General features: G+C 39.8%; 1 protein-coding gene across 1 annotated transcript; it reads right to left on the bottom strand.

Moving 5' to 3' along the window:
- Nucleotides 1–2,212: 2,212 nt before the first annotated feature.
- On the bottom strand, nt 2,213–11,694 carry figla (folliculogenesis specific bHLH transcription factor). Its single transcript, XM_085293076.1, has 6 exons — nt 11,485–11,694; nt 9,283–9,429; nt 9,080–9,169; nt 6,393–6,545; nt 5,212–5,276; nt 2,213–2,721 (listed from the first exon to the last, which is right to left on the bottom strand). The coding sequence occupies exons 1-5, from the start codon at nt 11,668–11,670 to the stop codon at nt 5,259–5,261; spliced, it is 594 nt and encodes a 197-aa protein (XP_085149202.1). The 5' UTR covers nt 11,671–11,694; the 3' UTR covers nt 2,213–2,721; nt 5,212–5,258.
- Nucleotides 11,695–12,632: the final 938 nt, after the last annotated feature.

Raw genomic sequence — 12,632 nt, 5'->3', positions numbered from 1 at the left:
ATTAGAAGAGCTGGCAGCACCATGTGGGAAGCTTATATGCCAAGACCAGTCTGTCCATTTTCAGCCTCTGCTCCACCTCAGCTGGAGTCCCTCTTCTTTAAAGGGTTAAAGTCCCAAAACTCTACTTAATAGTTTATATTTATATTTCAGGCTGAAGTTGTTAAAACAAAACAAAACAAAACAAAACAGTGGAGCTATGCAAACATACTGGCCTTTAAAGGGTTAAAATCCAAAATGTAATTAAATGTAATATTTGATATTGATATTTCAGACTGAGTCATTTAAAGTGGAAAAAATATTACTGTATAACATTTTACAGCAATTTTTGCAAAGCTATCATTTAAAAAAAATCTGACATGACAGAAAAAATGAAAAATGCATGAAAAGCAATGTTGCCTCCAAGCATTGACCCATCTTAGGACCTAATAAAAATAATAAAACACTCCTTGAAATGTACTTTTTAGACTTTCCGCTGCTGGTATTCTTTTCCGATATAAAACAGTGGAGCTCTGTAAACACACTGACCTTTAAAGGGTTAAAATAAAACATTTTACAATGTATTTCACAGGCTGAAGTAGCTTTAAAAGACTGAGTCATTTAAAGTGGAAAAAAGTATTATATAGTAATATTTTTACAGCAGTTTTTGGGAGGGTGTCATTTTTCATCCTTAGGGTAAAAAGAGTCAGGATTTTAAGGATCATATAAAGATTAAAACAGCTCAAGCTCTTTTAAGATATTTTACTTTCAGAAATGTGATTTTTTTCATCATTCAGCCTAATTTCCTTAAAATTTACACATCACTGTGTATTTATAATCACATCAAGAGTACTTTAGAACTATGTAGGATTTAGTTGAACATTTCTACTCATGACCATTTTGTTTGAAGGAGATTTGGCTTCAAGGTTTCTGTTGGCATCTGCAGCTGAGATTAAAGGTGCGGGATGAGGTTGTAGGTGTGGGGTTGGCAGTTGTTTTAAACATGACATCACTTTTCAGCTATTTGGGTTCATGGTGCTGGTGAAATTGCCTGGATGAGGCAGTAGGTGGAAGCTTTAGCTCCTGCGATCTGCTTTAATCTGCAAGTGGAGGAGGAAGCTGTAGGTTGTAGGTTGAGGCCGTCAATGGTCCTTAGAACATTCATGTGGTGTAGCAACTGGACTGCGGTTAAATGAGGCCGTAGGTGACGTGCCTGCAGCTCTGTGGGGGTGGAGATTAGACCAGCAGAGGGATGTTATATGTTTTAATGGTCTTTGTAAGAGACTGTTGGATGGGGATCAAACAGTGGACGAGAGGCTGAATGGGGAGGTGTGTGTGGTTTCCTTCCCAGCTCCGTAAACTGCATGAGGGAGCAGGTGGGTGTTATGAGCAGCTGGAGGCAACACATGGCTACTGTAGGTTGGAAGCAGATGTAAATAATAGGTGGTGGGTGGCAGAGGCTGGTACTTCTGCTTGTTTCCTGCTGCTGCCTTGAGTCAGAAAAAAAACTGCTGAGGTTCAGATTGGTTACGAGTTGTATCAACACCCTAGATGACTGTAGCTTGAGCTCATGGATGATTGTTTTAAGGTGTACAGACTGTATTAACTTCTTATTTGTGTGGACTTTTTACTCTTCTCAAGGATCTACATCACACGGGGGGAATAGATTAATCAAACGTTGGAGTACCTCTAGGTTCAACTTTGGGCTCTCTGTTGTTCCGTTTGTACATTAATGACTTACCCAAAATGTATACACCTACTCAAACCCGCCCAAGGAAAGTGTGATGATATGGCTGCTGAAGAACTCCCAGCTACAACAATTACATCAAATGACAAAATCTAATACAAACTAGACACACACACACCAACTTTCTGTACACTGAGCTACACAAAAATAGTCAATTGGTAATCCCTAGTTTCCAATTAGTTGCTAGGTTGTGCCGACAAAACTGCTGATGTTGCGTTGCAGACTGCAGATGAGGGTTCAAGTGATGTTCTTCATGTAGACCTGAAAAGCAGAACAGTATCAGTTTCTCTAAATATTTCTAAAGATCTTTTGCAGCAATCATGGGGGGGGGGGGGGGGGGGGGGTTGCCTTTCCACACAGGCTTTCAAACCTTTAAAGCCTCTTTACTCTTGAACTGCAGGGACCTGGTCAGAATTCATCAGGTCTTTTGAACCTTAATTGTCCTTATAAGTGAACTGAAGTGTATGAAGCTTTAAAATTTTCTACTGCTGAGTTTATAAAATATAAATATCCGAACAAAGGGTTTTTTTTTTTTATATATTTAAAGCTGAATCAAAACAAAAGGAAACAAAGAACTACAGTCTTTAATTTTTCATGCATTTTCACATTTCCACTTGTATTTAATAACATTAACAAGTGACAGCAGTGTGACAAATTCATTCTGTTAATCAGCACAAGTCTTTCCCCCCCAAAGAAAACCTTCTTGAACACTAACACGAGTTTAACATTTACATGACTCTTACAACAAGTGTTGTATATAACAGGCTTCTAATAGGCCTACACAGAAAACAATTTAAGTGAAATTACAAAAACAAAATTCCTTTTACATTTTAAGGCTGCCAAGGATACAATCTGTAAAATGAGAATCAAAACATTTACTTCAACAAAAAAAAAAAAAAAAAAAAAAAAAAAAAAAAAAAAAACCCCAAAAGGTTAAAACACCACAAATGAAAGTCTGCTTTCTTCAAAACAATCCTTTTCTTCAAAGCAACAGGACCCTAAAAAGAAAAATCACAACACTCAACAACTTGGTTTCCTTAAAGTATTCATACCATTTATCAATCACTAGAAACATGTTTGCCTATTCAGGCTGCAACAATTTGAGTAATTCAATAATAACCAATTCAACACAAATTCTTTGGGGCTTCATTTCATGCACGGCTCTGTGCACGTTTTTGTTTTCAACGCTGTAAACGAGCAATTCACCCACATTTTTTTTTCAACATATTTAGGAGCAGAGTGTGAATACCAAGCCTCACCACATTAAGCTCACACAGCCCCCAGTTTTTAACATAACCAGCCCTTCAAGTACCCCGAAGAGGAGAGAGAGAGAAAAAAAAAAAAAAAAAAAAAGTTTCCGCAACTCAGAAAGTCTCTGGTCAACAACAGACACATTATGCCCATATCATGGTCTACACCAGAGATAGTCAAGGGCAGAACCTCTCAGACGCCCATGCCCAAGGTAAGATGTTCTCAAAAGTGCGCCTTATGAATTCTGGTTGTGCTTACTGACTGCAAACCGGTTTTATGTGGGACACTGTGCTCAAAAATCTGTCAAAAATGTTTTAGTATGACTTTGCTAAGTTACAAAGCCACACCGCTTTGTAGATTGTCAGAGCATTACGGCCACAGTAGTCAGGAGCCTCAGAATGCATAGCATGCTTCAACATAATATTACCATAATGTGTGTAAACTCAGTCACGCAGTAGAACATGGGAATAGAGCAGCTGCGAGACATTAATGAATCAATGGCACGGAAGTGGAGGAAGCAAGACGAATGAGTTGACTAAAGTTTGACTTATCTGACTGTTTTGTTTCGCTTAATGTGCCTTATGGTCCCAAAAAAAAAAAAAAAAAAAAAAAAAAAAAAAAAAAAAAAAATACGGTAACTTATCTGTCTTGTAGAAATGTGCTCCAAATAAGGAACTTGTCTGTATGGAGTGAACATGTAAAGCTGTGGTGTTAAGCCGGGGGGGGGGGGGGGGGGGGAGTTAAACTAGAGTCCTGTCTGTATGCTTCACATTTCACCCTGCTTCTATCAGCATTCACGTCATCAGTGACTGCTTCACTGGCATCCACACATGAGCCATGTAAAAACATTACCTACACGTTTTATAGACTTTATGCTGACACGTTTCTCTCAAATTGTTACAAGTTAACTTTCGTTTCATGTGTACAACGATCAGGCTCTTTCAGTTGTATCCTAGCAAAGTCAAACCTGTGCTTCCTGTTCTTGAGTGAAACCAGGATCGTTTGTGAACATAGAGACTTTACATTCACAAACATGTCTCTTGACTGTAGATTGACAATGATCTGTCTACCTGTTCGAGTGCGTTCATGATTTTGAAAATTTGGTTCTCTTGACCATTGAAATAATTATGTCATTATCCTTCCTATGAACTTCAGGAGTCCAATTACTTTTAATCCCCTGAAAATGGAGGAGTATGTATAAAAATCCTGGCAGCAGCCAGTGGTGAACATCAGCCTCTACACCTTGTTCTCAAGTTGACATCTGACCTTCAGGTCGAGGTCACTCGAGTTAGTCAACTTTGGACATGTAAAGAGTACGAAGCCCAAACACTTAACTGTTTTAGTTCATTTAATCTTAAAATTCCCTTTAAATGTATGTGTTTAATCAGCGTTGTTTATCATTTATGTTATATGAAGGATAAGACACTACAAGCACATACTACATGCTTTACATCTTCATGTTTTAACAACGAAATAAAGTTCTCTAGTAGACTAAAGTGATTAATTCAACATTATCCATCTATTCTTAAACAGTTCTAATACATCCTTTTTGGAGTTCTATTCACAGCGGTGATGTGAGAATAACTCCTGTGTGGCGCTGCGTCACACCACTTGTAGAAGCACGAGTGTTCAAAGGAAGCTGTTGCGTTGGCTAGAATGTCCGCTTAAAACTACGAGCCATTTAAATAAAAGTTTCTGTAGGAAGCCTTAATTCACATTCAGGAATCTAAAAATCGGCAATGCAAACGGCAGCTAATCTGGTATTTTTAGTACCCTGGTCAGAGGTGAAACAGAAACTACAGATTAGACAGTGGAACGCTCCACCAGAGGGCAGTGCAACAACACTTTTAAAAAGACTCAACTATAGGCTACTTTATGTGATGCACATCCAGTGCTTTGAGAGAAGAAAAAAAAGAAATTAAGGGCAATTACATCATTACACACAAAGATTCTATGAAATCAGGCCCAATTAGAATATAGTAGTACTCACACCCTTAATCATTCTGAGATGCTCATTCAGACCACATGAGGGCAACATTTGTACACATTGAGTAATTTTGTACTTCACATATTTTTAGAATAGTAAAGCAAGAATGATATTTAATCATTCAGGGCCTTTACTAACTTGATTTTATCTGCAGTCAATTACATTCTTGATCATTAAATTCTGATCCCACCAACATTTCATCACTTGCATTTCTGTAAACCGATTTAATATTAGTGTTCAAAACGCAAACCTGGCAGGTGTCCAATATCAGGCCACATCAGCTGCTGTAAACACTGCTTAGCAAGGTTGAGACACCTGTTGGAAGACAAAGTTAATGTTCAAGTCCTTACAATGTTAAGCATTTCCTCTGCTGGATAAAAGTCAATTTTTCACTCTTACAGTCCAGGAGGATTACATGTTCATAATTTGATGCACAAACACTGAAAACTGAAGTCTGCTTGTCACAATAGTTCTGTGTACAGCATAATGACATAAGTGCGGGGATAAAACCCTCGCTCTGGCGTTATCTAAACCTCTTCACCTAAATTATCCAATCAGATGCTCAGGCACTTGTCAGGACTGCTTGAACCTTTCAGATGTTGGCACTACTCAGAAGACAATCAAATGCTGTGCGCCGATTGTCAGCTGTAATTGAAGAATGTTTCTGCCAGATCATTCGTGGAATTAAACATGTGATTGCCTATTGTTTGCAGGGTTTGTCTTCCAAGAACTGCATAAACATTGCCCATCTTCCTTCTGAAAGGTTACTCCAGCTGTCACTGATATATCAGGGTCAATTCTGTATGCAACTTGATTAATGAAAAAAAATTACAATAAACCCCTGATTTACTTTGTGTACTTGGTTCCCCCCCCCCCCACACACACACACACACACACACACACACACACACACACACACACACACACCTTGTGCATTCTGGCTTAGTTGTTAAATTATGCCAGTGTAATGTGTTGAGCTTTTATTTGGCCAATTTTAGAGATGTGCCGTTTTTAGATTTTTTTTTTTTTTTTTTTTAAATTAGGTCACACACACACACACACACACACACACACGATTTCATGTCACTTCTCTACTAGTCTTTATTTTAACCCCACTACTGTGTGTCCCAAGGGAGGACGGAGTACAGGCTATGGGGTCAAAAGTGACCAGAGTCACCATGTCAACAAGCACACTGCTGCATTTCAGCATGAGCAGAGTTCTTGGTTTTGCCTCGTGGGACTCAACTGAAAATTCTAATCTTAGCTATAGACCTGCAGATGTGTGCACTGTTGCACTTAAAAACAAACAAACAAAAAAACATAAGTAGTAAGCCTCAAATCAGATGAGTAATCCAGACTGAGGTTCCCTCTCTTTTTGACTGACAGGCTGAACACCGACCCCTGAAAACATGAAGTACATTGATGAGTTACCGCAGGCTGATCAGGAGCTACTTGGATGATGAACTGGTATGTTGGCATCACACAGTGCTGCAACATCAGTCTGGTCATCTCTCCATCGTCTGTCACCGGTTCAGGGGGTAAAATGAATCCATCATCAATTTGTTCCTCTGACATGCTCAGCAACTGGCAGGGAGAAAGAGCACAGTTAGATAAAACATTCATTTCTGGGAACAGTGACTGGTCAACTGTAGTAAAGCAAGACCAACTAAACCAGAACAACAATCAAATGAGATGGTAAGAAGTGTGACTGTTCATTTAGCACTTTCCTGGAAAAGCTGCACTTCATGTTGGATACGATAGCTCACCCTAACACACTGGAAAAGTCTCCACTAACAGATATAATTTCATTTAATATGCTAATATTTTGTAATAAATATCTATATACTTTTGACAGTGAGCTGATGTAGTTTTGTTTTGCTCAGGAATGAATGGTTTATTGCTGCTTTATGAAAAAAAAAAAAAAAAAAATGTATTAACCCTCCGGGTTTGTTCAAAATCACTAACCTTCCAGCCAACAGATAAGGTCTGTAATTTTTATTATTTTCATGGGTTTTTTTAAACCTTTCTGCATAAAGCTTTTAACTAACTTCAGTTCTTTTCATAAATATAAGAGTTATTACTTTTTACATTTTTAACCCTTTAAACACCAGTTTGTCCACTGCACTAGCTGGAAGACAACCTCAAAGCAAAAACATAAAAACTCTCTCTCAGCTTGCTCGTGGCCAAAAACGGGCACCCCTTGTTTAAGTCTACAAAAGGCTATAAAATTGGTGGCCATTTAGAAGTCAGCCATCTTGGATACAACTCCCCCCCCCCCCCCCATAGGAAGAGGGCCATGTGACACAAACTTATTGGTAATGTCACAAGAAAAACAATGGTGTGCTTGGTTTCAACGGCCAACTTCTAAATGGCCACTACCCGTCTTGAGGAGTTTGCCCCCCCCCCCCTTCACAAATACTAATGTGCCACAAACAGGACTTTAATATCACCAACCATTCCCATTTTATTACAGTGTATCCATATAAATGGCCCACCCTGTACACCTGGTGCAAGGGGCTGCTGTTCCAATCCTGGAGGTGCGCCTTTTGCACCTTCTTCTCATTTCATTGGTGGGGTGTGGGTCACACCTGTTCAGACTACTGTATCTTGGGCTCAATGGCAGAAGTGGCTGAGAATCAGGGACAAGGGTGTCTTGCAGCTGTTGAGGTCACCAGCATGTGCCCCAGCTCTCCCAGGATCGCTCTTCATTTGTAGAGCACTCCCCCACTTCAGTGAAGTTGTTTCCGGCAGGACAAAGGCATCATATCCCAAGACATCCAGGAGATTGGAGAAAAGAGCCAGCAGCTAGTTTTCCTTCAACAACTTGAGGTGCCAACATCCTCTCCAAGTTATCTAAGCTGTATTTGTGTCTATTGTAGTCCAGGATTGCTTCTTGTTTCTAGGCATCCTCTATTCCCCATCACTGACTGCTGGTTCCTTGTGTGTTGCTGTCAAAAGAAGCACATTCCTCCGTTGCTTTGGCATGTGGTAGTTTTGGTGAAGCCAAAGACAGACAACAAAATCTTCCTCTGTTGCATCTGGAGGAGCTGGGGAGGAAGCTCTGGGTTGTTTCCCCTGTGCCAGTTTTCATCTGAGGAGTTCCTCAGTGCCAAGGTGCCCGAAGGAAAGAAGTTGTCCTCAGAGCTCCTCCGTCAGTTGGAGTCTGAATCAGAATACTTTGATCCCTGGGGGAAATTATTGAATGTCTGAACCCCTTTCCCTTTTTTACTTCCTGAGAACTTCCAGTGTTGTCATCCAACATGCTACGTATTGCTTCATTCTGGTTCAGGCTCACATCTCCACTTCATCTATAATCCTCCAATCCTCACACCTTTGCCTCCCGTGCAGGTTTGTAAGGGTGCACAGCAGCTAAAAGATCTCCTTTGTTATAAAAAAAGTCAAAAGTAGATCTCAGGCTGCTAGTGCAGGGAACTGCATACAGGGTGACATCTGGTTTGATACCAGTGGGTACTGGATTGTAGAGCAGTCTCTCTTCAGTGGGACCCACATGGTTTTCCTTTCATGAGGGATCCACTCAGTCACCGGCTCCTCGGTCTCAGAAAATGCTCCTATGTTCTTTTCCATCAGCTGCTCGGCCTCCACCTCCATGCCCCCAAACCCCAATCCTCCCCCAAAGAAGAGGATTCACACACTGGCTAGTACTCATCTTCAGTGGTGATGCAGTCAGCCTCTTTGGAGATTGTCCCCTCATCTTCTGGAGAGGAAGTTTCTTCATCTTGGGCAGATGTCTCTTCTTCAAGGGCAGAGCACTGCTTTCCGTCCTTGCTCTCTGACCAGATCATATAGACAGTGCTTGAAGCAGTGATGACCTTCTTGCCATATGGCCAGAATAAATGATCTGGAAGCTGTTAGGCTTACTTTCAGCAAAGAGTTTCTCAATGCAAAGAATGGGGATAGGCGTTAATGGCTAACGCACTAACCTGAAATCAACCCAACAGACATGCAAATGCAAAACTAAACTGCAGGAACTTAGGCCAAAGCACTAGTATGTATGTGACGCTCCATTTAATGATGTATGCACATTCTGAATGTGGATTAGCACCATTAGTAGGTTGATACAACAGCGTCCCTTTACTGAAGAAACAGACACCACTTACATCATCCACTCGCCAAAAGTCACTACCAAGGCCTTCAGTCTGACTGTAGGCGATTGCATTCTTTAAGAAATCAGTCCCACTGCCATCATCCTAAAATAAACGAAAACAAAACACAGATCAACATTTCACAATAAGTGGTAGTGTTGCTCTTGGAAAACAATACACTTGTCATTTCAGAGAGTCCTGCCGAGCGCAGTACTTACACTTTCAGTTTCCTGCAAAACTGCAAGCAGCAGTCGAATGTATTCTGTGGCAGCTTTGAGTGTGTCCACTTTGCTGGGCTTTCGGTCTGGTCGCATCAGTGGCACCATCCTTTTCAAGCGAGAGAACATGGTATTCAAGTTCCTGATCTGCAACGAAGAGAGGCTGAAGTGCTTTAGCAAACACTGAAAACTGTAGGATTTGAAGCAGGAGCGATTGTCACAATTTGATACTCTTGTAGAAATTTAAGCCCTGTGGGAGCAAATCCCGGTTTAAACTAAAGTATTCATACTTATTTGATTGTAAGCAGCACTGAGTTGTATACAGACTTGTCAATTTTGAAATACAAAAAGGTAGTTTTTAATTAAACACAAAGGCAACTTTCAGCACCCCAGCAGGACTACTTATGCAAATATCAGCGCTATTATTATCATCATCATCATTATTTATTCTAATAATGTTGTTCAAACATCCAAAAACAACATCTCTAATATAACAACGAAGGAGAACTGCATTTTCCAAGAAAATTAGTCCATTTCAGACCATTTAATGCCAGGATGCATTCATAAAGCGGTCATGCTTAGCACTTAATACACAGCTGCTAAAAAACCCAAGATGCAGGCCTTCGAGCGAACTTCAGCGCCAAACAATGTGCCTTAATGGTGTAGTGCAGCTCTGTAAAACATTAGCCGAGGACTCCTTGTAGGGCGGAGTGGCACAGATTAGGGGAGGGGGGGGGGGGGGGGGGGGGGGGAATTACTTTATTGAGAGTCGAAATGTTTACATTAAACTTGCAATTCTGCTTGGACAATAAAGTCGTCAGTCTATTTTGAGAAATTAGCAGCAAATTATTCCCAAAATGAACAATAACATTATTTTTCCAGCTAGCATCGTTAGCTGTGAGGTTGCTAACAGCTTCCCTCCTTGAGTGAGCCGTTAACCCTTGGAAGGTCCTTAAAAACATCCTTATTTGGTCCTAGAGCCAAAAATCGACCACACCATAAAAAGTGCTATAATATTATATTTTTTCCCCACTTTAAATTACTTTTAAAACTACTTCTCCCTGAAATATTCATATAAAGTTTTCTCTCACACACACACACACACACACACTTAAAAATATCATTTTTTGTTGTAACTCCCAAACTCAATGGTAATGTAACAATACTTTTTCAAACGACAACGTCAGCACTTTTCGTACTCAGGACAGCGAAAGTGTTTCTGTGCGCACTTTGGCACACGGCGAGTCAGACCTGTACGCTGGAGCGTCCGGAGCCTAGTCATTGTCCGCCAGTTTGTCGAAATCCTCCAATGGCTGTTCCAATCGATCTCCTCTTCGCTCACAATTTGCAGATAATTGGTGTCGCTACGTGATCCATTAACAGTGTGAGCTGAAAGCATCTCCGTTTTCTGCTCAATGCGCGTCTATTTAGAAATGCGGTATCTTAGCTTTCCATCAATGACTACTTCTAGGTCATTCAACCGCAGCTGTATTTAAAAAAATGATTTTTAAGGGGAAAATAAAATCCAATTTGCTTTTAGTTCTTGCTTTTATATTCAATTTGTTTGCATTGGAGTGTGCCTGTCTGGCCATCAAAATACTTTTGAAAAAAAAAAGTGTGTCTCTTTTTTATTATTTTATTTATTTATTTTATTTTTTTGACATAAAGACCTTTTTTTTTTTTTAAACATAAAGGTCATTGATAGTGACACACAACACCACTCCCCCCCTTTTTAAAGCAGAAAGACATGCTCAAAATCTGAATCTTTGGCTTGAGTTCGTTCAATGCTGAAATATGGAGGGCGCCACCTGGTGGACAACTAAAAAAATTAAATTTTAAGGCCCGGACTCTAAAGTGTCCCCCTCACTTTGACGATGGCACTACATTTAGTTATGAAAAATGAAATGAAAAATAGCGTTTATAATGGTTTTCAATGGGCCGTTTTTTGGCTCTAGGACCAAAGGTGGATGCATATTTGTAGCTTATTTTAAGCTAATTTAATGAACTCAGACCGCAATTCTAAAAATGTTTTTAAAAAAAAAAAAAAATGTTTGGCAAATTTGGCTATATTCTATTCAACACAGTGAAAATGGCTTGAAATTAAAAAACACAGTGGATGAAAAATGGCTCCAGGACCCTCTTTCTAAGGGTTTGCTACCAGTCCTTCATTTGTGGTTATGAGTTACTTTTTAAAACACTCACTCTCATTCGTTCCTTGGCGTTGACCAACTCTCGTTTTTTCACAGTTTGGCTGAAGTCCTCGGCCACGAAGTATAAATTGTCCCGTCCTCGTTTGAACTTCTCGATGTTGCAGTAGACAGGGAGCGCGGACTCGCCCGTCAGCCGCTTCAAAATGTCACTCATGGATTCCTCCTCCGGTACCTTCATTTTAACGAGTACCGTTTGATAAAAATAAGCTACCACCTGGTCGATTTAATTCTTTATCGTGGCGCCATGTAAAAGAGAACAGCGAGAGGCCTCTGGCGTGGCGGAGGATCACACCTGCGTCAGGAGGGTTTTAATTAGAGTCAGGTGTTGTGCCAAAAAGGACTTCCGGTATTTTCCACACTGAAAAAAAAAAGAAATTTTGAGCAGGAAAGAACATTCCTGTTACATAGAAGCCGCTATCAGTTTGGGGTAAATGGACTTTTATATATCCTTTATTTACCAGGGGAAAGTCTCACTGACATTAAAAGTTTATTATTTAAGAGTGACCAAGTGGGCAGCAGAAATTACAATGAATTTAACATAATAGTGCTATCAAGATATTCATAGGCTGGTTGAATATACTTTAGGTACAATAACACAGAGTCATAAAGATACTTGCAAACTTGGTAATTTCTTCATATGTAGTTTTTCATAAATCCAGTTGACTTCAGTCCTTTTTCCAACATAAGCAAAACATCACACAGAAAAAAAAAAGATATTTGCCAAACATATCCATGATGATCAAGTCATTTTAAGCCAGAGAGAACATCCCTGTCTGAGAAATAAGTGCCTCCTTCACACTTCCATAGCTTTATTTTGGTGTCTGATCACTACCATGACCCATTACTGACGGCATTATTCACACAACAGGTTGCTTGTTAATATGTCAACAAGCAATCTGTTGTTATCTCTTTAGCATAATCTGGAAACCTCCCTCAAATATAAAAAATTTCACTGCTGAAATCCACACAATGACTTTTTAAACAGTAGTCTGGAGAATTAATAGAGGCCTGCTTTTCTCACACCAGGGAGACGTTTAAAATAAAAACATATTCAATTAAAGCTCCATTCTGACAATGTGTCACATCAAAACATATCTTTTCAGATTTTACAAATTGCTTTCATGTTCACACCTCGGCATC

This window comes from Mchenga conophoros, linkage group LG12 (genome assembly GCF_057382185.1).
Source record: "Mchenga conophoros isolate Kocher_MC1m ecotype Shallow Benthic linkage group LG12, M_conophoros_male_GT1.1, whole genome shotgun sequence".
NCBI classification, from domain to species: domain Eukaryota; kingdom Metazoa; phylum Chordata; class Actinopteri; order Cichliformes; family Cichlidae; genus Mchenga; species Mchenga conophoros.
This window is presented reverse-complemented; position numbering and strand designations above follow the sequence as displayed.

What these genes read in the sequence shown, in the direction of transcription:
- figla (XM_085293076.1), bottom strand. Translation starts at nt 11,670, where the DNA reads ATGAAGGTACCGGAGGAGGAATCCATGAGTGACATTTTGAAGCGGCTG. An exon ending in ACGCCAAGGAACGAATGAGA is followed by an intron (nt 9,430 to 11,484) that starts GTGAGTGTTTTA and finishes TCTTCGTTGCAG; the next exon opens with ATCAGGAACTTGAATACCAT. An exon ending in ACTTTTGGCGAGTGGATGAT is followed by an intron (nt 6,546 to 9,079) that starts GTAAGTGGTGTC and finishes TCTCCCTGCCAG; the next exon opens with TTGCTGAGCATGTCAGAGGA.